Genomic DNA, 22,788 nt, shown 5'->3' with positions numbered 1-22,788 from the left:
CACTTAAGCTGGGCGGGGAGGGTGGGGGCGTTAGGAAATGTATCGAGGCTTTGCAGCATTCGGTTTGATAAATGTGACACCGTGCACAGCCAAGATGGAAGGAGGAGAGGCACAGCCAGTTCGGGTGAAAGATGTAGTCATAACCACACCCTCGGTATTAGAGAGGGGTGTGGCAAGTGCGAGGGCGTTATTATGTTTTTCTTTTCTTTTTCTTCAGTAGGGATTTTGCACAAAGGAAAAAATGTAGTCTGCATGTCAAGACTGATGAGGATTTGCATATTGAGCGCAAAACGGAGCCAAATAATGCAGAGGAGATGTGCAGTGTGTAATGTGCAGTCTAAGAACCTCAGGCTTTTTAGTAATCCCGGTTTTGCATTAAAAATGTTCTTGCTGGGGGGGGGTTCTCCGCAAATACCCATAATTTGGGGTTAGGTTAATATCACACATAGGTGCGATACGCTGTCTTTATTAATTCCCACAACTGTAAACATTAAAACGGTGCTAACAGTTTAGTTTCTGTTGGACTACATTTCCCATGATTCCACACCGGAACTGACAATTCTGCCAGGAAACATGAGGAGGTAAACAAAACTTTCAGTTATCCTTGTTGTATATTACTCATTTCAAACATTTGTGCCACTTGAATCAAACACGTTGGGTTTTAGACCCCGGTCAACGACGCTGTAAGGAAAAAAAATAACAATGTAAATCCGTTACGTACCTTTTACGTCTACCTCAGGATGTTGTCATGGAGATAGCAGCTAAACTCATGTAGCGTTAGCTCATCTGTCAGGCTAGCAGCTTTACAAACTACTTTTACATGTTTATTCAGCACTTCTGTAGATTACTGTTAAGCACGGACCGTCTCCCGTCTCGTGGGAGAGTCTTCCGTTACCTTCGATCTGGATAATGTTAAAAAATCTTTTTAAAAAATAACAGAAATACGTTAGCGTCATCTCCTGCACACCAAAAGCAAGGTGAGGTTGTATTTTGGCTTCCTCTGTAGGTGGGATAGCATTGGGCTTTTTCAGAGCAACCACTCATGTTGTATTCATACAAATGCACCGTGAACAAAAGCACAAATAAAGTATGATTATGTACCTTCTAAATTCAAAAACTGCTAAATATCTAAATAAAAATAAGCAGAATTCTTTGCACTGGAGAAGCATGCCCTACAGAGTTTACTAGTTAACGTGGGCTAATTTACCTGGGGCTGAAATCACGCTGTACAACAGTGCGGGGAAAAAGGTGTGCAACTGCTCCGAGGTCTGTTTTCTGTCGTTTGGTGGGTGTGTCAGGAGGGCTACCCAATGAGGAGTAACCAGGACGGACAGGATTAGGAATGCGTGTGTCACAGAGACAGGTCAGGTTGAGCAGCTTGGAGACATGGCATAGTCTGGACGTGAGCAAAGGAGGGATAGTGGATATAATGGACAAAGGATGATGAAGATGGAGCTTCCTGGCAGGGGGAAAATAAGATGACTGCAGAAAGGATTTATGGATGTAGTGAAGGAGGACATGCAGAGGGCCGACGTGACGGAGGAGGAATAGGATTAATAGATGAGATGGAGGCTGTGGTGAAAGTGTTCAAATAGTCCAAAAACCTACCTTCTGGTTCTTTTCCCATTCACATTACCTTACCCTGAACGTGTGTGCGTGTATTCTTCAGGTAATGTGATAGACATAGAGATGTTCACAAGTAGCAGATTTGTGTTACATCAGGGTCGTTCCGTCTCAAATCATCAGATTTTTAGATCATTTTCTGCTCGACCAGCTCCAATTAATTTGACATATATGTTGAGTTCTGTGAAATTTTAGCTTCAGTATTAAATACCTTCATAGATATTTATTTTTAAAGAGGCCTATCCATCCACTTCTTTTTGCACTTTTGCATTTGAGCGTGAATATCTCAAAAACTAAAGCCTGAAATTTTTTCTGGCCTTTCTTACTTAATACAGGATCTGCTTTATGGTGGATCGAAAATACAGTAAGGAGAGGTAACAGGAGCAGCAGTATGTCAGATCATTTAAATGTGTGCAGGAGATGCAGAAGAGAGTGGAAAAACACAAACACCATAGTTTCCATTTAAATAAACATGTATAAATCCATGTTCACCGGGTGCAACATCCAAGCTAACGCGTATGTAAGTCTATACGTTTATTAGATGTCAAAAGGTCACTGTACAAGTAGACTTTGATGTTTCTTCACATCCAGCTGTTGTCTAAGGAGGTTGTAAAGAGAATGGCTGGACTTCTTTAAGTTTTGTGAAAACGTTTCACCTCTAATACAAGAGGCTTCTTCAAACCGTGGAGAGTCCCAGGTATATGAATCCTAGAGAGGGTTGTCCGTCAAGAGGGTTGTTGACCCACTATTAATCGTGTGCCTCATCACATGAGCCAAGGTGATACCACTGTAAAACTTTGCCTCACCCTATTATGTCACTTATTGAGGTCACCAGACGCAACATGTGAGTGGGGGTTGAGATGCCTGGGAAGGAATCTCAAGACTACATCGTAAGTTGTGGAACTGAAGTAGACATCTTCCCAAAACGTAAAGAAGTCCAGTCGCTTTCTTTCCAGGCTCCTTAGACTCCCATGACTTAGAGGAATGAGACATACACCCAGGTGTTGTTGAGATTCTGGCATCTAGAGATAAGGCATTTGTGGGAAGTAGGCAGAGCTGTTTGACAAACTGTTGGCTGTAGTGGGTGTTTTAGGCTACCTGGCTAAGGACGCTTAGTTTTGGGTGAAATAGACATTATAAATGATAGACACAGTGAAGTCAACTCAGACGTGCCTTAAACCTTTATTCTGTTTAATGCGCAACAGAACAAAAGACTTCCAGTCCTGTAGAAGTTAAGAGAAAACTGGCTTGTGCTCTCATTCTCTTTGACCTCAGTGAACACTTTCCTGATGACCTGATGATTGGCTGAGTCACTAGTTTTGATCAATGTTTAATAGAATAATAAGATCTTTTTGTGAATTTTGGTCTTTCTAAGAGTCAGAAAGGATGAATGTCCAGTATGTGTTCGTAATTTAGTGAGGATGCAGTTTTTCCAAACGCGCCCTTAATCCTCACGCGTGGTCTCAAAACACCAAGACGTCGACAGCAAAAACACGCACCTCAAGGCTTCTGAACGAGACTTCACTAACCAATGGGTGATGTCATGTTTGCAACATAAATTGCATGTGGCTGATGCAAGCTATCTCCAGTCTATATTTAAGTCATAATTTTTGCCTGAAACTTCTTGAAGATGTTTTTTTGAGAAAAGAGTCTTATGTGTTATCCAATAATCCAGTACTACATCTTTAAAACAAATTTTATAGAATGAAATCTAATAATGATGCACCAGTGCTCAAATGAGCATCGATGGTAAGGAATATGTGTGCCCATGTTTGTCTCCTAGCTAAAAAATCAAGAAGATGATATGCCAGAGAATTGAACTGGCACTTTTACTCAAAGCAAAACAGTACTTTTTCATTCAAAATTGTAAGATTATTTCTTTAACCTTAAAGCAAGTCCCACAGTCCTTCAGTGCTGCAGACAACCCCAGAGTCTGGGACAAGCAGTAGATATGACAGTGTGACCTCCTGCAGGGCATCTACATACATATATCAGTGCATATTGCAAAAACCTACTGCAAGCTTGCGTAATATTCTGTGTTTTGTGAAGATTTATAATTCCAAACTAATTCTGGCACTTGATAAAAGCATTTATAATGTAGGGATAGGCACTCCAAGACAGTATTTACTTTACAATAATTTACCAAGTAAATTGTTTAATGATTTGCTGAAAAAAGCAGGTATTTATTGGTAATAGAGGTAGGGATTTTTCAAAAACACAATGACAAAAAAACATATATGCGTCTGCTGTCGGCCAGATTCTCAATTTAATAAAAAAATACAAATTAGCATCAACAGTCTCTAATGTCCATATAATACAGCCATGTTTATTGAATTCACAAATCTGCAATGGCCTGGTATAATTGCTCATATTAGATCATTTAGATCATTTTTCTAGCAAAAATACCCATTATCGCTAATGTGAGGACTTTCTCTGATTCTCTGTGTTTGTATCTTCCTTCAGTCCTGTGGGGTTTTCATCTCTTAGCAGTTGTAAGTAGAGCAGGGCGATATGACCAAAAATATTTATCACGACATACATTTGAAAATTTGTGATAACGATATAACTGACGATATAATTGACACTAGACAAATTTATATTTATATTATATTATAAGGGGCACTGTCGATTTTCAGAAAAATCAAAGGATCGATTTTAAGTGTGCCGTATTTTCCAAAAAACACGGTAATAACGACGGCCCGCTAGCATGCTCTACCAAAGATAGTGCTTTGTTGTGTGTCTGACGGACGAAAGCCAAACCAGTTCCACACCACTGAAGTTTTTGCATTTTTACAAACCAATTCTGGTTCATCCGTTTCATTTAACAATCCGCTTTCGCCCTCCTCATTCTCCGTCGCCGCCATGCTTTTTCCGCCATGTGTGTATGAAAACAAAGGCACTGCGCATGTGCGTTTTACCCATATTCTATCGCGATATTTCATTTTCTTATCGTTGCCCAACATTATACCGGTATTACTGTCAACAATGGCCCAGCACCAGTTGTAAGCAGGTGATCTGAGGTCATTTTTCACAATGTTGTTAATTTTATTTTGAGAATTCCGGGAAGCTAAAATAAATACAGATGTTATTACTGTTGTTTGCATCAGATGTGGTTTAGTGATTTCAGGCACTTTTTCTAGAAAGCCGTACTAGTTGACACCTCCAACTTGATTCAGTCTTGTGAACTTAGTTGTGGCCTTTTTAGCCAGTTTTAAAAGGTATATCTCTTTTATATCAGCATCCAGTGAGTCTCTGAACTGCTGTGTGTCTGTGTTAAATTTGTCAGAGTGACCCGGCGACCCTGTGAGGATGGCCCGCTGCTGGAAGAGCAGGAGACCGAGGGCCAGCGGCAGCTGCATGGCCTCTTGCTGCAGCAGCTCCACACTGACGTCGACATTGAACGGTCAGAACAGGAGAAAGCATTATACATGATGTCTGCATAACGTTGAGGCACAGTGCAAAATTTAGAGTCCAGTATGGTGAAATATCACATCATGTACACAAACTTCAATGTTTGTCCCTAATGTCATGTAGATTTTCTTTCAGTTCTGCAGTTATTAAGTGAACTGAGGACAAGTAGTAGATATGACACCTCATCTACATCTACCACACTGTGACCTCCTGCAGTGCATTAGCATCTACACAAATGCTGTATAGCAATATATTCTGCAAAAACAGACACTATGCACTCACTGAAAGGTACCCTCCAAAAATTAAAAAAAATAAAGATAAATACAATAACAATAACAATAATAATAATAATAATAATAAATGCATAAGATAAATATACATATTCAGACTTTCAAACACATGATCAGATATTCATTCCTGCATACACACGTTAGAAGAACAAGAGCCAAAAATAATCTTTCACCCTTTCAAACCTAAGATTCAGTAGACCTGATGAGCTGTGGAAGTCTGTTTCAAAATTTAGGAGATACAACTTGAAAAGTTTGATCACCTCTTGATTTAAATGGCAAGAAGTTTAAATGCAGTAGTTTAGTGCTTTGTATATGTGTTCCCCACTTTTCAACCTTTGCAATGTTGGAATTGCACTCAGTTTCTTTGTATGTGTTAAATGTTACAATGAATTAAAGATATTCTATTTTAAAGTAAGGGTGTGGAACAGCTGAAGGACCCTGATCACCTGTGAACCCTGTCAATATTGACATAAAATCCATAAATTGTCTTTTAATTCAGCTCAGTTTTAAATCTAATACTGATATCATTTATTGGTCAAACTGAAGTCAGATCTGCTTGATATATATTTAGTTTTGGCGAGCTTGTGGTTTACCTCTCGCTGGATAAAATTCGTGTCACACAGTTATAATATATAAACATTAAAGCGAGAGAATCAGACCTGTTTTTGTGTTACTCAGTGGGAGGACAAAGCCATGCCGTTTCAATTGTACTGAACGCTCTGTGCTTTATAAAAGAAAAATCCCACACTCTTCTTACTGTGAGGTGCTTCGAACAAAAGCGTCAGATGCTGTGTCATGTTATCCTCACTGTCCCACAGAGCAGCACAGCCCTCGGGGCTACAGAAACACACACAGTCTTTTCTCTTTCTAAAACATCTGAAGCCGCCATGTGACCTTTAAACCAGAGTCTCAGATAAGGCTACAGCTGCTTTTCCAGAGCTTAGTTTTGATCTCGTTCTGAAATCATTTTTGTCTAACAGATGTGTAGCCAAGAGGCAGTGCTTCGCCCCAGCGGCGCTTTATCGGCCGTTTGGGGAGCAGGCAGCAGGAGTGAAGAGCCTTTCCCAGTTCCAGGCCCTGCAGGATGGGGAGAAGGAACTGGCCAGCCTGCGGGAGCTGGGCCTGAATGACACCGAGATCCAGCTGTGGCAGAGCAGAGATGCACCAGAGACAGCAGAGAAGGTAAAACATCCCCGGAGGACAGAGAGGCGGCTCCAAACAGCAGAGGCTGGGTTTGTTTTGTGGTGTGGAGTGTTTCCACACCACAAAACATGTTGTGAGTCCATTATACAACTGTGTCAAAGACTTTTCGGAAAAAGTGTCCAAAACCTTTTTTTTTTGGGAAACCTGGGTAAACGAGATAGTAGAGTTTCTCCAACATGATCATGTATTTAAGTTTTCACTGGTTAATGCGTAACTTAAATCTCAGAGACTTTGAGGTTTTTCCTTATGAATTTGTGGGGATCTTTTCACCAATTTCATCTCAGAGTATGCACAATTTTTTTTTATTGCATCAATGTAAGAGTTTCTCGAAAGTTTTGAGGGATTATTTTTAGAGAAAAACACTCAAGCAAGGCTAATGCACATGTCCTTTACATGAATGCCTTTCTTCCCACACAGTCCCACGGTGTGTGTGCAGCTCCAGGTGCAAAGGAAGAGCGCCTGCAGGCAATTAAAGACAAAATCGCCGCCCGGATGGAGCTTCTGTCCCGCCCACAACGCTTTGCGTCCAGCCGGCCGCTGTCACGCCGGGAGATGGAGATTGAACAAGCCCTGTTTCATGGGAATGACCGCCTGGGTTTCCTCACAGCGCTCTATCATCGAGGTACAGAGTTGTTGGTGAAAAAGAAGTCACAGGTCAAAACTCAAATATTACACTTTAGAGTCTTGATCGAGAGCATTACAGCAGTTTGAAAGAGTTGCCGGAATAGGGATTGTATGATTTTGACTTTATGGGCCATACATGATACCTTTAACACAGCTTCAGTTCTGTTTTAGAAGTGACTAGTTGTGGTTTCTTTGTGGAACTGATAGTAAGGAAGCTCCAGTGTTGACCTCTCATCTGAGAGGCAACAGCTGCTTTCACTTTGAAAATTATTAAATTATATTTAAAAAGTGAACCCTTCCTTATTTTGAGCCATAAATATACTTTTACAGCAATGAGGTCATTGTTTGTACAAGCTGAAACTTCAGGCGGCTCTAAAGACGTCACTTCAGGCAGTTTTTTCTACTATTAGGGCTATATCATGTAAAAAAAAAAAAAAAAAAGCGGATATCCCCAATCTAAACATTTGAAGCACGCAAGCCCCGCCCACATGCTGTTCAAGGGGCAGCCATTCAGGAGAAGAAAGTTTGAAGTAACCATCAAAATTAACCGCTACTGACTTACAACTGTGTACTCTTAGCAGAGAAAAATAGATGAGCATTATCAGCCTTGCTGGCTCTGATTCCTGCTCTGCCATATGGGGTCCCACAAGGCTCAATTTTAGGGCCACTGCTTTTTGCACTTCTTCTTTTTGGATTCATTCTTAGAAAGCATGGGATCTATTTTCACTGCTATGCTAATGATACTCAGATCTATGTCCTGTTAAAGTGGAAGGATGGCTTTTCAATTAAAATACATCTTGTAGGTCTTGATGACATGAAGTCTGGCTTTTTTGAGGTAAGGAGCTTGGCAAAGATAAAACCTATCCATTCTAGGCAGCATTTGGAGACAGTAACCATTTGAGATCTCGACTGGATTACTTTGGACAAAGCCAGTCTTCCCTCTTATGTCTTCGCTTAGTTAAAAAAGCTGCATCGTGCCTTTTGCTTTACATGTAAATAAAGGTACATAGCACCTGTTCTGGCCTCACACCATTGGTTGTCTGTGCTCTTTAGAGTCAGTTTCAGAGTTCTCGTATTTGTCTTTAAATCCTTAAATGGTCTTTTCTGAGCTGCTTTACCTCTACACTCCTGTCCAAGCTCTCAGGTCATATGACCCGTTGCTCCTACATATACAGAAGTCTAAGCAGGAGTTCAGAGGGGACAGTTACCTAAGTTGTCCATTTTGAAACACATTTATCTTCCCCGTCCTTTGACCCAGCATGAGACAATAATTGTACTTGTTTTTACCGTAGTACGGTATGGTATTTCAAAATGTAAAAGAAATCTGCAGTCATCTGTCATAATTGTGTCATGTCAGGAAAGTGTAACCTGTGTTGTTTCCATCACAGATGAAGATAAGAAGGAGAACCAACAGGGGGCGTCATCCTCTGACCCACTGGACTCTATCTATAGAGAAGTTCTCAGGGAGCAGGAGGTGAAACAAGCTTCACAACACAAATCTGAGGGAGAACCGACAGGAGCGCCACACACAGCTGAATCTGACCAATCACAAAACCAACAGACAGACAGAAATCAATCGAGAGACGCTTCTGACAGTCCGTCAGACCTGCAGGCTGGAAACAGTCGCTCATCCGTCCAGACAGACTCAGTTTCAGACACCTCAAATCAGCAGCATGTTGAAAACAAACCAGAGCATCTGCGACTGGCTCCTCCGAGACAGATTAATATAAGCCAGCCAATCAGCAGCTTGTGCGGAACAGCAAAGGTGGGGCCAAGCAGACCACTGACTGTGACGGGGGAGATTGTGACAATTACAGATGAAGAAATCCTAAAGAACCGGGAATCAGAAGAAGGGATCCGGAGCATTCCAAGGTTCCGAAACTACCAGCCGGGGAAACCCTCCAAGGTCTCAGCAGCTACCTTTGTAAACTTCACACTTTCACGATGATCCTGAAAGATCAGTTCCTTTATCTTTAGGGCAGCTGTGGCACCAAATGATTATTTCCACAGTTTCTGCTCTCAGCACTTCCCAGATTGTTGTTTCTATCTAACATAAAGGCATTACATCATCTGAAAGTGTGCACATCCACCTCTGCGTGTGGTGTATTTATTCCCTGTTCCCCATAAGGATAACATTAAAGGCACAGTGAAGCTGTATGTTGGCTGCACAGTAGCGCTGCTAAAATGACACATTAAAATGGAACAAATCATCTCACAGCAATTAACAACCTTTAAGATGTGCAGGTTGAGAGGCACTCACTTGTAAATTGAGCTTGATGATAATTGTTGTATACTGTAATTATAGTTTCCTGCGAGCACATCCAAGCTGCAGCTGGAAACAGAGGGCCACATCCTGGTATCATCAGATATACTTTCAACACGACACAGTGCGACAGTCAAGAGATGGGCGCTACAGAACATGACCAGCTTCACTGTGCTTTCTCTCTCTTTGTGTAGGTCCTGTGTGTGAAGAACCTGAGCCCACAGGCGTCAGTGGCCCAGCTGGTGGCGCTGTTCTCCAGATTTGAGAGGATGGACAGGCCCCCGGTGCTTTACCGGGTGCTGACTGGGAGGATGAAGGGTCAGGCTTTCATCACTCTGCCAGGTGAGAAAGATAAGAGGTGAGAGTCGGGTGGTCTGAGGGCAAAATTATCTGCAATACAGCTAGGTGTGCAGCAGGGGGCGTTCAAGGAGATAGTACTCAATGAACGGGACAGCTAAAGTAATTCTTTACACTAGTTTCTACACAAAAAAAACTACATGTTGTTTCAGTTTTTGCAAGTGTAGCATCGCAAATGAGTCTGCGCCCAAAATGCTGACATTCTGCTAAAGCATGATTGGTCCAGCTGGTTTTTACCAAAAAATCCAATTTGTTGATGGGACCACCTCAATGGCTGAAAGAGGGGCATGTTAAACAGCATGTTAACAAGTATGCTTACAGCCTATGGATGGACTTTCTCCACTCCACTGAAGGGGAATGGGGGTTTTTTATGACTCGTCCACCTGGATATTAGAGTTAGGGGCATGGCTGCTTTGTCTGTGAGGCGTTAGAGCGTGTTATTGTTTGTTGGGCCTCCCCTTATGCTTACTAAAGAAACCTCTTTTATTCTCACTATGGATGGCACCTGGCACAAACAGTAACTAGGCGTTCGAGGCGTAGTTAAACCACAACAGAAACCTCCCTGTGTGTAAAAGAGCAGGTGGTTGTGTAGTGGTTGAAGGGGATTGGTATCAGGAGGCTCCTGCTCCAAATTCTCTGCTGCTACTGGTGGCTTCATGCCTGAAATCAAAATGGCGGAAGCCACGAAAGCAGCTCGTGGTGCTATGGCGTGCCTAGGCTTAACAGAAAAGTCTTTTACTACAATCAACATCAATCCATGCACATTCTGTCTAGAAAAAACAAAAACATGATAAATTGATGAAAATTGGCCACAAGAAAATCTTACAGAGATTCAAAACACATACATTACATTTGTTCTGCAGCTCCACGGGGGTCCTTTCATTCCAGACTCTCCCCTCATGAAACCGGAAATCCAGAGAGTGGGAGTTGTTATTTTCCTTATTTAGTTTTTTGGTTCTTTCCTTGGGGTGTTACTTGGCATGTTTCTTTTTCTTTGGCAGATGCTGAAACGGCCCAGAATGCCTTGCAGTTAGTCCACAGATACCGGTTGCTTGGGAAACCTTTGGTGGTCGAATTTGGCCGTGAACGACAGGAAGAGGAGAAACAGAAGGAGAAGGAAGGGCAGGAGGAGAAGAAATAAATAAACAGAAGAAAAATGTTTTTTATGTAAATTAGACTGTTGTGAATGGCTGAAACTAATGTCACAGTGTACTTATTTTTTGTGGATATAAAGTTGGATTCGTTGGCTTATTATTATTATCAGCAGCGCCTGTGTGTCATTTATTTTGATAATTAACATATTTAAATGATCCAGAATCTTAAAGCATCCAGTAACACAAATCTGTTTCTCGGGAAAAGCTTTTTGTTTTTCGAGTCAGCTCAAGCATCTGATTCATGTCACACGAAGAGACTTCACATGAACTTGTTTCATATATAAAAACGCCCTTCATCATTTCACATCATTACTGTATCTACTTTAGAGTTTATCAAATGTTCTCTTTCTAGATTATTTAAAGCAATAATTATTTTATGACTTGTAGCAAGATTTTTTTGAAATGTCTTTTTTTGTTGTGAAACTAACTGAGCAAGCAGTCCTAGTCGATGCACACAATCCACAGTTTTCAGCTTATATACATTTTCTTACAGCTGCTTTATTTTCCACTGCAGTTTAACACGCAGGGCTTCTGTGAAGGTTTCATTAGTGGTTTAGGTGTGAGTTTACTGCTATTCCATATGTGGGCACTAGATGGAGCCATTCGGTCATTAAGGTTAAGAGAAGTTGACTGGATATGAAGTAGCAGCTTTTTGAGAGACTAAAAACTAAAATCAAGGTTGAAAAAAAAACATTTTTTGTTAACTTAAATAAAAGTAAAAGCTAGACTTTAGAAATTATTTTATGAAACTAACAAAAATAAAAGAAATAAGCAGGAAACAATAGTTTTACTCTCTGTCACAGCCAGCATGTGGTATGTTTACTTTGGGGTGCTATATTGGACACTTTTTTGCACTCTTCTGAACATCTAAAAGCATTCCCCTGACAGATAATAAAAAAGGAAACTAATTTAAACTAAACATTTTTTTTTGTTCTTGTTCTCATCTTGTTAGTGTGCAGCAGCTCTAAGCTGCACTTCCTTTGCTGTTAAGCCAAAAGTAAGTTTGCAGGCACTCCTATGGAGTAAAACATTTCACTTTTTAAGACCAAATTACTGTAAGTTCTAATAGTTTGAATTCAATGATATTTTAATTTCATATAAGTACAATAAAATATAAACAACAGAAAGTACATTATGTGGAGGGGTACTTCATATTAAACTCCAGTTAACCTGATGATTTATGTCACATTACAAATATAAGATTCACTTTTGGTAGCTGAATGAACCCAATCAATCCTTTTTTTGTTTCTCTTAGTAAACCGACACATTATGATTATGTTCTTTCTCATGCTGTATTGGTCGGTCAGCTGGTATCTTCAGTATATTTATTTGGTTACTGTAGAGCACTGTTGAGTAATTCCTTTTTTTTTTTTTTTTTTTGGCCTGTCCCGTTTGGCTCTTTTGCCATCAGAATTGTTGTCTAAAGGCAAAGAAAGATGCCCAACGGATTTACTTTACCAAACTGACCATCCCAGCCTTGCCGTAATGGTCCATTTGATTCACCTTTTATTGTTTATTTTATTTTCACTTACTGAATACGGGACAGACTTGACTGGGGGAAAGAAGGGGAGAAAGAAAGAGGGAAAGAGAAACAGCTGAGAAGAGGGATGGGGGAGAAGGGCAAAAAACAAAAACCAACAGAACGGGCAGAAAAAAAGAAAAAAAAAAGAAAAAAAATGCATATATCGATCACCTGGATCACCTGCTGAGAAAGAAAAAAGAAAACAAGCAGAAGAGAACAAGAGTAATAGAATAACCAGCATCACAATGATATATGGGAATATGACAGTAAATACTAAATATTAAACATTATTGTGCAGCACATAAGATCAACAGAACACAGTGTGCTTTGAGGTAGGAGCCAAAAAGGGTGTAGTTTGTGGGTGTGATCACCCGTGTGTACACCTGTGAGCATGGACGCGCTTGTTTTTAAAAGGTTCCTTCATGTAACAATCTGCTAGAGGGTGTGGGGGGGCCACAGCCCCGTCCTCCAGGGCATGAAGCCTGTTGAGTAATTCCTTAGTTCTTGGATCATAAAATGTTCTCTGCGTGAGAGTCAATGAGCTCTCGCAGCAGTTAATTGCTCTCTCAGACCCAGCGTTAGTCCAGGTTCATACTGATAGAACGGTGTATGTATCATCTCCCCTGTGGAAATGTCTACAACCTTTATTCACAGCAGGTGTCTCTGAGTAACAGCAGTAACAGAGACAGACCTCATTCACAAGGTGTTTACATTCCCATAAGAGCTGCGTGCACCTCTGTGACACAGGGGTGCTCAGGAGGGTTCAAAGTGTGTTTTGAGTTTGTGTTTATCTTTCACACAGCCTTGGTGTGCGTGCTCTCTGTCTACTTATCTACGGCGTTCTCTTGCTCAAATATGTTTGGGGTCAGGGGATTGTGGTGTGCAGGATTTTAGGTTAAAACTTGAAATGAACAGAAATCCTCACTGGTGTCCCCCACAGTGTGCATGTCTGTTCAGTATCACTTGCACTGTAATGTAGACTTGCAATAATGTATATAGCTTTAAGAGTCCTTGTACATCTAATAATTTTATGCATAAACAGAAGTTACAAATACGCTGATATATGTTGTGTGTAATTAATATTTTGGATTCATTCTAGTTGACATTAAAGCTGACTTTGGCTAAAAGGGCAGAAAGACTAGTTTGAGGCAACTTTTCACGCCTCAGATCTCAGAGCCTTTATCGCATTTTGGTGGATGCAAACTGACCCAGTGAGCGGTCTCACAATGCAGCTATTAGTCAAACTCAAACTGCTTATTGATCGGACTAAAGTGAGGGTTTTGTTTGTTTAGGTCTGTTTGTGTTGGATTTCTGTTTGCCCTCGGTTCAGGGCTGCAATCTTTTTCCCGTTCAGAAAATGGGAAACAGCAGCCTAAACGCAAACAACACTGGCAGTCTTTAAATATTAACTGCTGCAATTTAAAAGGCCATTCAAGTGTCAGATAGTCTGCTTTATTTCTAATGGTTATGTCACAACTATTTGTCAGCTTCAGAGTAATTATTTAAGAAAAGTTACATCTCTAAATGCTTTCTTTAAAGCAGTTCATGGAAGTCACACTGTTTATTCATCAAACACTGGCACAGGCTGACTCACTGCTGTGGACACCTGATGCATCAGAGCCATTATTGATTAACCTGTGCTTTTCCTTTCGGTCAATACGTTTGCTTCTGTCTACGGTCCCTGCAAAACCACTTTGAAAGCACATCAGATCTCAATGGGGGAAAAAATCATGCTGGATATCTTTACTGGTATGGACTGGGTAGTGTGTTTGGAACAAATGGATGCTATGTGGTTGAGTTTATGTTAGGCGAGCACATGGGTCACTCAGTGACCCCGAGACCATCACTGACCCACCACCAAACCAGTCATGCTGGATTATATTACAGGCAGCATAATGTTCTCCACAGCCTTTCTAAACCCTTTCCCGTGTGTCGCATGTCCTCCCAAGTACAGGTTGCCACAATTTCACATTGCCAGGCACAGGGCCCACTAGAGGATGTTGAGCCCTCAGGCCACCCTCACAAAGTTTCTGATTGTTTGGTCAGACATTCACACCAGTGGCCTGCCAGAGGTCATTTTGTAGCTCTCCTAGAGTAACTACCTGTCTCCCAGAATCTCCTCCATGCTCTTGAGACTGCACTGGGAGACACAGCAAACCTGGCAATGAAGCATATTGGTGTGTCATCCTGGAGGAGTTGGACTGCATGTGCAACATCAGTGACACTGACTCTATCCAAATGCAAATCTAGTGAAAAAATGCAGTCCGTAAACATGAGGAAGGGAAAAAATGTCACCGGCCTCCACCTGTTGTCTCATTGTTGCCCCTCTAGTGCACCTGTTGTTAATTTCATTAACACCAAAGCGGCTGAAACTGATTAACACCCAGTCTGCAACTTAAACGACCAGATTAATATCGCAGAGGTTTAAGACTCGATGGTAAACTCGGATTAAAACGTGTTCCTTTAATATTTTTTTAGCAGCGTATACTAGTTTAACCCGTGCTTTTCATTTAGGTCAGTACATTTGCTTCTGTCTTTAGTATCTGCAAAACCATTCTGAGGGAAAAAGCAGTGTAGGAGGAAAGAAAAGCTCTGCAAAAGGCATGTAGGAAAAGTTTACATTTATTTCCAAATACAAAAGAGTACAATGCAGAAAAGGATGGTTGTGGTCATTTAAAAATGGTGTCATCACAGAGTTTGTCCAGCGAAAAACTCCAACTTCATTGTGTCGTCGTCAATGTACACATAGACTGTATATAAAGGATGAATGCAGCCATCGTGCTGTCACCCATTGGTTTGCAAAGTCCAGTTTTTAAAGATTTGAGATGATGAATTTCAAAGTGCTGTGAAGACTTCCTAACTTGAAGCGTACACTGATTTATTGCTCTTTTGAATTGTATTCAGTGAGACTCATAAGGTCATCAGTAAAGTCTTTGCTAAGGGAATCATATAGGGGGACTTCTATACAAGCTTAATTTGCCCCTTGTTGGTCGTTACAAAGGATTCAGATTAAAGACGTTAATATCATGATTTTCCCTTTTCAAATTTAACAAATATTCTTTATATTTTGCATGACTGGAAATCTCATTGTGATACACTGATATTAATGTACAAGGCACTTGTAATTCTTTGAAAATGCATTCAAATTTTCAAATAGGATGGAAATTAATACAATTTATAGTTATAGTTTACATTTTGCAGGCACAGTCCAACATCGGTTTCAGGTAATACAGTACTGTGAGAAGTATTCTTTCTGATTTAGATTAGAAACATCCATTTTGGCTGCTATGTAGAAAACTTTTAGTTAGATTTTTGCACATGCAGCAAAAGCTAGGCATCTATGTAGCTAATGAGAACACGTTCACGTAATGAAAACCATTCATAAACTGTTTTTATTGACAATGTCTTCATGTATTTTTCCTACATTTTTGTCTACTTTGTTTATATTTCACAAGGATAGTAAAAGACTGATAATAAAGATAAAAAAGTGACAATTTTCTATCAATGCAAACGTGTGAAAACTATAGACAACAGGTCAAACAAGTACAGAAACACAACTTTAATAGTTCTGCTGTGTAATTTTGTTGAAATTTCACAATTGCTTCTCAAAAAAATCCAGCAAACACTGACAATGTGCATTCATTTAGATACACTATAAGAATACATTTATTAAACTTAAGCTGTGAGGCAATTACAGTTAAAGGTGTAATGGACAGGTGGACCCCTCAGACATATCCTGTGATGTCATATCCTGCTGCAGTGGGCTTCCTAGCTCGTTGGGCTCCATGCGTACCCGACTCTGAACTGCCACTTGCACTACGAATTAGTGTCTGCCCCCTGCTGGGGGTATTGACACCCCCCACCTGCAGGGTGGGGTTGCGGTAGGTCTGTGAGGTTGTTCGTACACCTGTGCTCGATATGCCGCCTCCTACTGGGTACGGATATCCGCCTCCGTGGCGTCTCCCACGGCCGCCTTCCTGCTCTTCACAACATGACACACATAGCATCCCCCCACCCAGCATGGAAATGAGTGCAGAGGCCAGCCCAGTGTATAGGCACTCTCCGAGTTCATACTTCATGCTTTGAGGTACATTTGGAAGGTAGAAGGTCTTAACCACCTCGTGTGTGGTCCACGCCACGGGTACGAGAGCCAGAAAGCCTGCAAAGACAAATAACACCCCACCTGCACCGGCGACACGACTCTTAACCCCACCAGAGCTCTCCAAGCAAAGCGTGCACTGCATTCCCAGAGTTGCCATAGCAATTGCAAGGATAGACAACACTATGGAGATGACCATGAGGGCACGAGCAGCCTGCAGGTCCGAAGGCAAAGCCAGCATTGAGTTGTAGGTCTCACATTGGAAGGCCCCCGTGCTCTGATAGACGCACTCCATCCACAGGCCCCGCATGTTATCCACAGCTGTGACAATATTGGAACCAACGTGTGCAGAAATCTGCCAGTATGGAAGTACTGTGGCCACCAGGGTCCCCAGCATCCCCAGTAAGCCCAGGAAGAAGCCCATCAGCTCCAGAGCTGCTGATGCCATAGCCGTAACTGTGATCACCCAGAAGCAACCAGAAGAGACGAGCTCCTGCAAAACCCACAGAAATATTTTATTAAATACTATAAATAAACGAATACTAAATAATAATTTTGTCATAACTGCAAAAACCCCAAGGCAACCAGTTAAACTAAATTATATAAAATTCTCATTAATTAGCTGAAAAATATTGGTTAAAGAAATGTAATTACAATAGCTGTAATTTGGTCACATTACTATACAAAATATAGTAAATATTTTTGTTATATGTGCTTTTTTTAAATGGAGATTTATTGCCTAAAAACATCAGGTTGTAATATTAAAAAAACAGGCTTTAGTTTTGTTAGCTTGCTAAGTATGCTAATAGAGAAAAGTTGTGAAATACTAGATGATATAACATTCATGATGATTTTACAGAGTAAGATTCATATTTTAGATAATACTTTAAAACGTTATTGCTTTTTTTCTTTAATTTTAGAATTAGTTTTAGCTTTAGCATTGTCAGGTAGCAAGCTAACCAGTTATACTAGCTAATTAAAAGTAGCCTAAATCAAAGAGGGTTTTGTTTTTAGTTCTTCATTTCTCACATTTTGTTAATGTCATTTAGTTCAAGTGTTGTGTGCAGAGTAGCTTGGATTTTCAGTTACAGTTTATTGTAACTTGAATGTTTTAAGTTTAATGCTAACCTTGTAATCACAGGAGAGGAAGCTAAGCAGCATTCAGATGAACATCATTACATTTCATTTCTCATACACTCACCGGCCATGCACACTTATGTACACTTTGTTAGTTCTGGGTTTGATTCAAGGTGCTGGAAACAGTGCTTAGAGATTCTGATCCATGCTAACATTTTAACTTTGTGCTTTTTTACTTTCAGCTGATTGGTTGGCTGCACATCTATGATGCAAATCTTTGATGTGCACCATATCCCAAAAGGTGTTCTAGTGGATTGAGATCTGATGACTGTGGAGGTTCAAGAAGCCAGTTTGGGATCATTCAAGCTTTGTGACCTGGTGCGATATCAAGCTGGAAGCAGCCATTAGTAGACTGTGGTCACGAAGGCATGGACACAGTCAGCGATACTCAGGTAAACTGTGGTGTTTCTGCGCTGCTCTGTTGATACTAAGGGGTATAAAATACGGGGAACAGGGGCACATTTACTTCTATACAGTGCCCTGTCTTCTTTTAACAAGTCTGGACTTTCGGGAGAGGGATGTTGTCACTCTGAGGTATGAAAAGCCTTCACTGATACAGGTGTCATCTGAATGGCAACATGTATTGAACTTTGCATAGAACCAAGCTACCAACTCCAGAGGTAGTAAAGCACGTACCATTTTTCCTGTTTAGTCCAGAGGACATGGCATCCATGTTTTACAAAAAGAACCACAGAACAGATTTACAGTTTGCCTCTGTCCTCCTTTAATGAGCTCTGACTCAAAGAAATCATCGGCCATTCTGGATCATGTTCACATACAGATTTCTTATTCTGTCCTATTTGGTCCAGTTTGTGTTTAGTGAATGACTAAAGGTTCAGTTCAAGTATTATCTGTGTAATCTACCGCTGACACAGTGGCAGGTGACACTGGCTGTTTGAACAATATTCCCACCAGAGAAATCAAAGTAATTTTAGTTCATACAGTTCACACCACTAAAACCAATGCACAGTAACCCACCAAAAAGCAAATCAGCGTTCTTTAAGTGTAAAGAAATTCAAGTATTCATTGAAAATCTTTAAATTTACTGACAAACTTTGCTCTGTTCCCTTATTTGGACAGGGTCACCACAGTGGGTAGCTCCACATGTGAGATTTGACAGATGCCCTTCCCAAAGGCAACTATGTCCTGTAAAAAATAATGTGAAATGGATACTTAAATCCTTAATTGGCATCTAAGCCACATTTATAATAGCTAAATTCTTCATTCACTGTCAAAGTCAATTTTTGTGAGGTGTTACATTGATTCAGTTTTGCAGTCCACACATCCTTCCTCCTGAATAAACAGTGACAACACACACAGCTCACTTCCATGCATTTACCTGAGAGTGCTGCAGGTTATAGAATAGCCAGGCGCTGAACTAGTCGAAGATTTTTTCCTTTGCTGCAGGGTGTGAAGTTGCAGCTGGAGCGGAGGATGAGGAGGTAGAGGATGAAGACAGAGCAGAGCCTGCAGCCTGCACAGATTAGATTCACCACTGGTATTTCTGTTGAACCTGCTCCTGCTTCTCCAGTAGAGAAAATGTTGCCTTTTTCTTGCTGTATCAGACTCTGACTGCTTCCTCAGACCTTGACATAGTCACAGCTGCTGTACTTTTAAAATGCCACTTACTCTGCTGCTGCTTAGATTAGACCGAGGGAGCCAAGAAGGGGAAAAAAACACTTCTTTCAGAAATGAGAGAAGAAGAAATACAGTCCTCTGGACTGCCTGTTGCAGGGTATCCACTTTAAAACAACAACAGAGAAGGATAAGAAACGCCAGTGTTCCTGAACATTGTGTCTCTATCACCGTCTCATCTGTGTCGCGTGTTTGCGTATCTCTGTCCCTCATCCAGACCTTCACCTACTGTCATGTATACACACTGACATCTGTGTGACACACATATCCCGGTTGGTCAGACAGCTTAATCATTCTCTCATCTGTCATTTCTCCAAAACAGACCTTTGGTATGTTGGCGGCAACAGGCTGACCCAAAAACTAAAGGTACTGTGGACCCCTGTGTGTGTGAGAGAGAAACAGTTTCAGGAGTTTCATTAGCTTTTTGTAAGTGAAATTAACGAAACGTGTAATCATCAAGAAAAGCGCCTAAATCAGTCATCCTTTTGTGGAACTGGAAAAAACATCCAGCTCACTCTGCAGAAATTTCAAGAAAGAAATGCTTGTGAGCACTTCTTTGCATTTTTAATTAAAATGAGCAATGAAATAAAACACCCTCAGGTGATAAACGTTACAAAAGGACGATGGAAAAAAAGCATATTTTTTATTAATTTTATTTAATTTCATATTTTGCAAGTGTGGGGTTCCCAGCAGAAATCGTTTTAGTTTCATATTAATCTGCTCAATTTACTCAGGGTTGTTTTTTTTATGCAGAGACATGTTTTGACCTCTTATATTACAGCTACAGGGCAAATGTCCTTCTCAGGAATTCTAATTTCGACTTCGTTTGCCTAAGTTGGGTTCTCTTTCTACTTTTAACACTTATTGTTTATGTTTTAGAAATATCATGAAGACTTTCCTCATATTTTTTTGACTGAAAATTTTTTTTTTTACAAAAATGAGACACAAATGATCAGTTTCAAAATTATCTAATGTTTATATATTTAGTCCAGAGGCTTAAAACAATCATAATATGAAAACCTGATCAAGAAAAAAAACTACTTCCAGTAAGAGGTAAATCAATGATTATATATCCAGTGTGCTACCCAGTGTTACATGCCAACATGTTATAACTGAGCAATAAACAAAGAAGTAATGCTGGTTGCATACAGTCACAAACCTTTTGGCGTTTTATGTTCAGGCAAGGTAGCCAAAAAGTCAACCAACCAGCTTGTCTCATTAAAGCAACTTATTTCTTTACATTTAAAATAGTTTTGCCCAATTTTATATTAGATATTAGCTGAATTTAGTGGTGCTAATGTTTTGAACTATTGTTGTAATTTATGTGATTTTATTATATAATATGATTATATGTTGCCTAAAGCAACAAGAATGTGTTATACCTAGTTAGCTAGCTATAGCTATGATTAGGGGATATGCTAAGCTAGGCTAAGCTAAATTAAGCTAAGTTAAGCTAAACTAAGCTAAGATAGCCAAGAGCATATAAGAAATAACTCAACAAGGTCAAATGTACACAAAAGAAAAGAATAAAGATAAAATAGATACAAAAAATTTGAAAAATCTAATATAGGAACTCAACAAGTTGAAATAAAAAAATATTATAAAATGCTATGTTACAAAAAATGCTATGTAAAGTAGTAAGTTTTACACAGAGAAAAAATGATTTATAAATAGAGTAAATTTAATGTAAAACAATTTTGCTAACTAAAGGTAATTTTGTAAATAAATAAATATGTTTTTAGAGGCAACTAATGACTTCCTCCAAGCTGTCATTTTATCTTTAGCTGCCTTTATATTAAATAGGAGGTGTATATATAACACAAAATTTGTAAAGCATGAACATCAGACACAAAACCAGCAAATTTCCCAAATGAATTAATTCTGCAGTTCTGTTTTAAAGTTCAGGCGTTATCATCTTATACTTTATTTATGTTTAAATGCAAATTTTAATGAATCAGAAAACATTTTCATGGCATCTCCCACCATCCACACTCAAACCTGCCATACAGTGGCGTAATTTCCAGGGGGGTCAGGGGGGTTATGATCCCCCCAATAATCAGACACAACCAATATAACACCCCCCCCCCCCCAATAAAATTATGAATTATCTTGCATAAATAGGCTGTTGATTTTCTTTGCTCATTTCAGGTATTACCAGCAAAATAGTTGCATGTATAATCATCTGGGAATTTACCCAGATATATTTATTTATTTAGACAGAGATCTCGATCCCCCCAATGTTCAGCACAAAGTTACGCTGATGCTGCCATAATATATTACTTCTGGGTGAGGCTGACACCAGACTTGGCCGGCTTCTGCCTATCATCATTTATCAAATGTTTTCAGGCTTGCCAGTCTGAAGGCTGTTGATGCACAGAGGCAGAAAATTACAAAAGCAAATGATACCTACCATGGTTACCATGGAGGTGGATCTACTGCTGATAGACGAGAGGGATGGTCCTTCCTTGTTGGTCAGTGCCGTGTAAGCTGTTGACACGCACCATAAGAGTGTGCATGAGCAGTCATTACAGTCAGCTGGTTTGTCGAAGTTGAGCCCTCAGTTTCTAATCCTTCCAGTCGGCCCTCACATGGCAGCGGCATCATAATGAGATTAGAGCATAATCCAGTCACTTCCCCTCCAAAGCAGGCTGAGGGGGCAACGTCCACACACTCAGAAACACTGAGCCATTATTACAAAGCACAGAAAGGCATTATCTGGGCACACTGCATATTAATGTGGCAGCTCAGGTCAGCCTGTGACCCTTTGTTATACTCTTGTGACTCTGACTGGTGCATACTTTCTGTGAATTAATGAAAAGAGCCAAAGAATATGAAACTGTTCCTATCACAACTTTATAAATCACTCCATAACAGTATGCAAATGTATGCACAATATGATAGGCCCTCTTTTATTTATTCTGTCTTTAAGAAATAAAATATTCTGCCACTACTGTGCATTTCTGCTCACTTTTATCTACCTGCTACACTCGACAGCACCTACTTAATGAAAAACACTTCTGACTGTCTGGATGATTTAAAATCCTGAATGGATTTCCTTCAACTAAATCATAGCACAGCTGAGGTAACTGTATTTAGTCCCCCTCTACCTCTCTCGATATCTTAAAAGAATGCACTTGGTTAGTGTATTTCTTTCAGCTTAATAACATTTTTAATAAATGTTCTTACTCCTCGTCTATTTGCTGTCATGCTGATGCCTTTTCTATGTTTGGCGGATATCATGATTTGCATTTTTTCATAGTCCTTTGCAGCCTATTCTATTAATATTATTATGTAGATGGCTTGTATACCTCACTGTGCTATATAAATATAATGAACTGACACCACTAATCTGGGAAATGCTTAAGCTTTGACTCGACTATATGAGCAATAGTATGCGGACAGCTACACATCATACCCATAAGTAGCTGCTGAACACGTCATTTGAACTCTCAGTGTTAATCTTCTGTTAT

General features: G+C 40.1%; 3 protein-coding genes across 7 annotated transcripts in view; 1 reads left to right on the top strand and 2 right to left on the bottom strand.

The window, feature by feature from the left end:
* The window catches only part of klf8 (Kruppel like factor 8), an 89,088-nt gene extending 87,425 nt beyond the window's left edge, over nt 1-1,663 (bottom strand). The window contains exon 1 of one of the 2 annotated variants that reach the window (XM_026182704.1): nt 1,208-1,663. The gene's annotated coding sequence lies outside the window, so the exon portion shown is untranslated. Of the gene's footprint in view, nt 1-721; nt 976-1,207 lie in introns of those variants that run through there. The other variant, XM_026182703.1, reaches the window with a different exon arrangement.
* On the top strand, nt 37-11,034 carry rbm41 (RNA binding motif protein 41). Of its 2 annotated transcripts, XM_026182702.1 has the most exons (7): nt 38-581; nt 4,910-5,026; nt 6,305-6,506; nt 6,945-7,149; nt 8,540-9,057; nt 9,609-9,756; nt 10,773-11,034. In XM_026182702.1, exons 1-7 carry the CDS (start codon nt 574-576, stop codon nt 10,910-10,912), a joined length of 1,338 nt encoding a protein of 445 aa, XP_026038487.1. In that variant the 5' UTR covers nt 38-573; the 3' UTR covers nt 10,913-11,034. The 2 variants fall into 2 exon arrangements, 1 of the variants encoding a protein (XP_026038487.1); XR_003273664.1 differs by lacking the exon at nt 10,773-11,034 and having other exon boundaries at nt 37-581; nt 8,540-9,507; nt 9,609-9,675.
* A 4,017-nt stretch (nt 11,035-15,051) lies between these two features.
* Nucleotides 15,052-21,962, bottom strand: cldn2 (claudin 2). Of its 3 annotated transcripts, none has more exons than XM_026182861.1 (3): nt 21,729-21,962; nt 19,023-19,697; nt 15,052-17,039 (listed from the first exon to the last, which is right to left on the bottom strand). In XM_026182861.1, the coding sequence occupies exon 3, from the start codon at nt 16,992-16,994 to the stop codon at nt 16,173-16,175; it is 822 nt and encodes a 273-aa protein (XP_026038646.1). In that variant the 5' UTR covers nt 16,995-17,039; nt 19,023-19,697; nt 21,729-21,962; the 3' UTR covers nt 15,052-16,172. The 3 variants fall into 3 exon arrangements, with proteins under 3 accessions (XP_026038646.1, XP_026038647.1, XP_026038645.1); XM_026182862.1 differs by having other exon boundaries at nt 19,023-19,157; XM_026182860.1 differs by lacking the exon at nt 21,729-21,962 and having other exon boundaries at nt 19,023-20,966.
* Between the last annotated feature and the right edge of the window lie 826 nt (nt 21,963-22,788).

The sequence above is a fragment of the Astatotilapia calliptera genome, chromosome 10, assembly GCF_900246225.1.
Source record: "Astatotilapia calliptera chromosome 10, fAstCal1.2, whole genome shotgun sequence".
In the NCBI taxonomy this organism is placed as follows: Eukaryota; Metazoa; Chordata; class Actinopteri; order Cichliformes; family Cichlidae; genus Astatotilapia; species Astatotilapia calliptera.
This window is presented reverse-complemented; position numbering and strand designations above follow the sequence as displayed.

Bases quoted from the DNA above. Each gene is read 5' to 3' on its own strand.
- rbm41 (XM_026182702.1), top strand. The intron at 6,507-6,944 runs GTAAAACATCCC...CTTCCCACACAG, and splicing joins CACCAGAGACAGCAGAGAAG to TCCCACGGTGTGTGTGCAGC. The intron at 9,058-9,608 runs GTCTCAGCAGCT...CTCTTTGTGTAG, and splicing joins AGCCGGGGAAACCCTCCAAG to GTCCTGTGTGTGAAGAACCT.
- cldn2 (XM_026182861.1), bottom strand. From the start codon at position 16,994: ATGGCATCAGCAGCTCTGGAGCTGATGGGCTTCTTCCTGGGCTTACTG.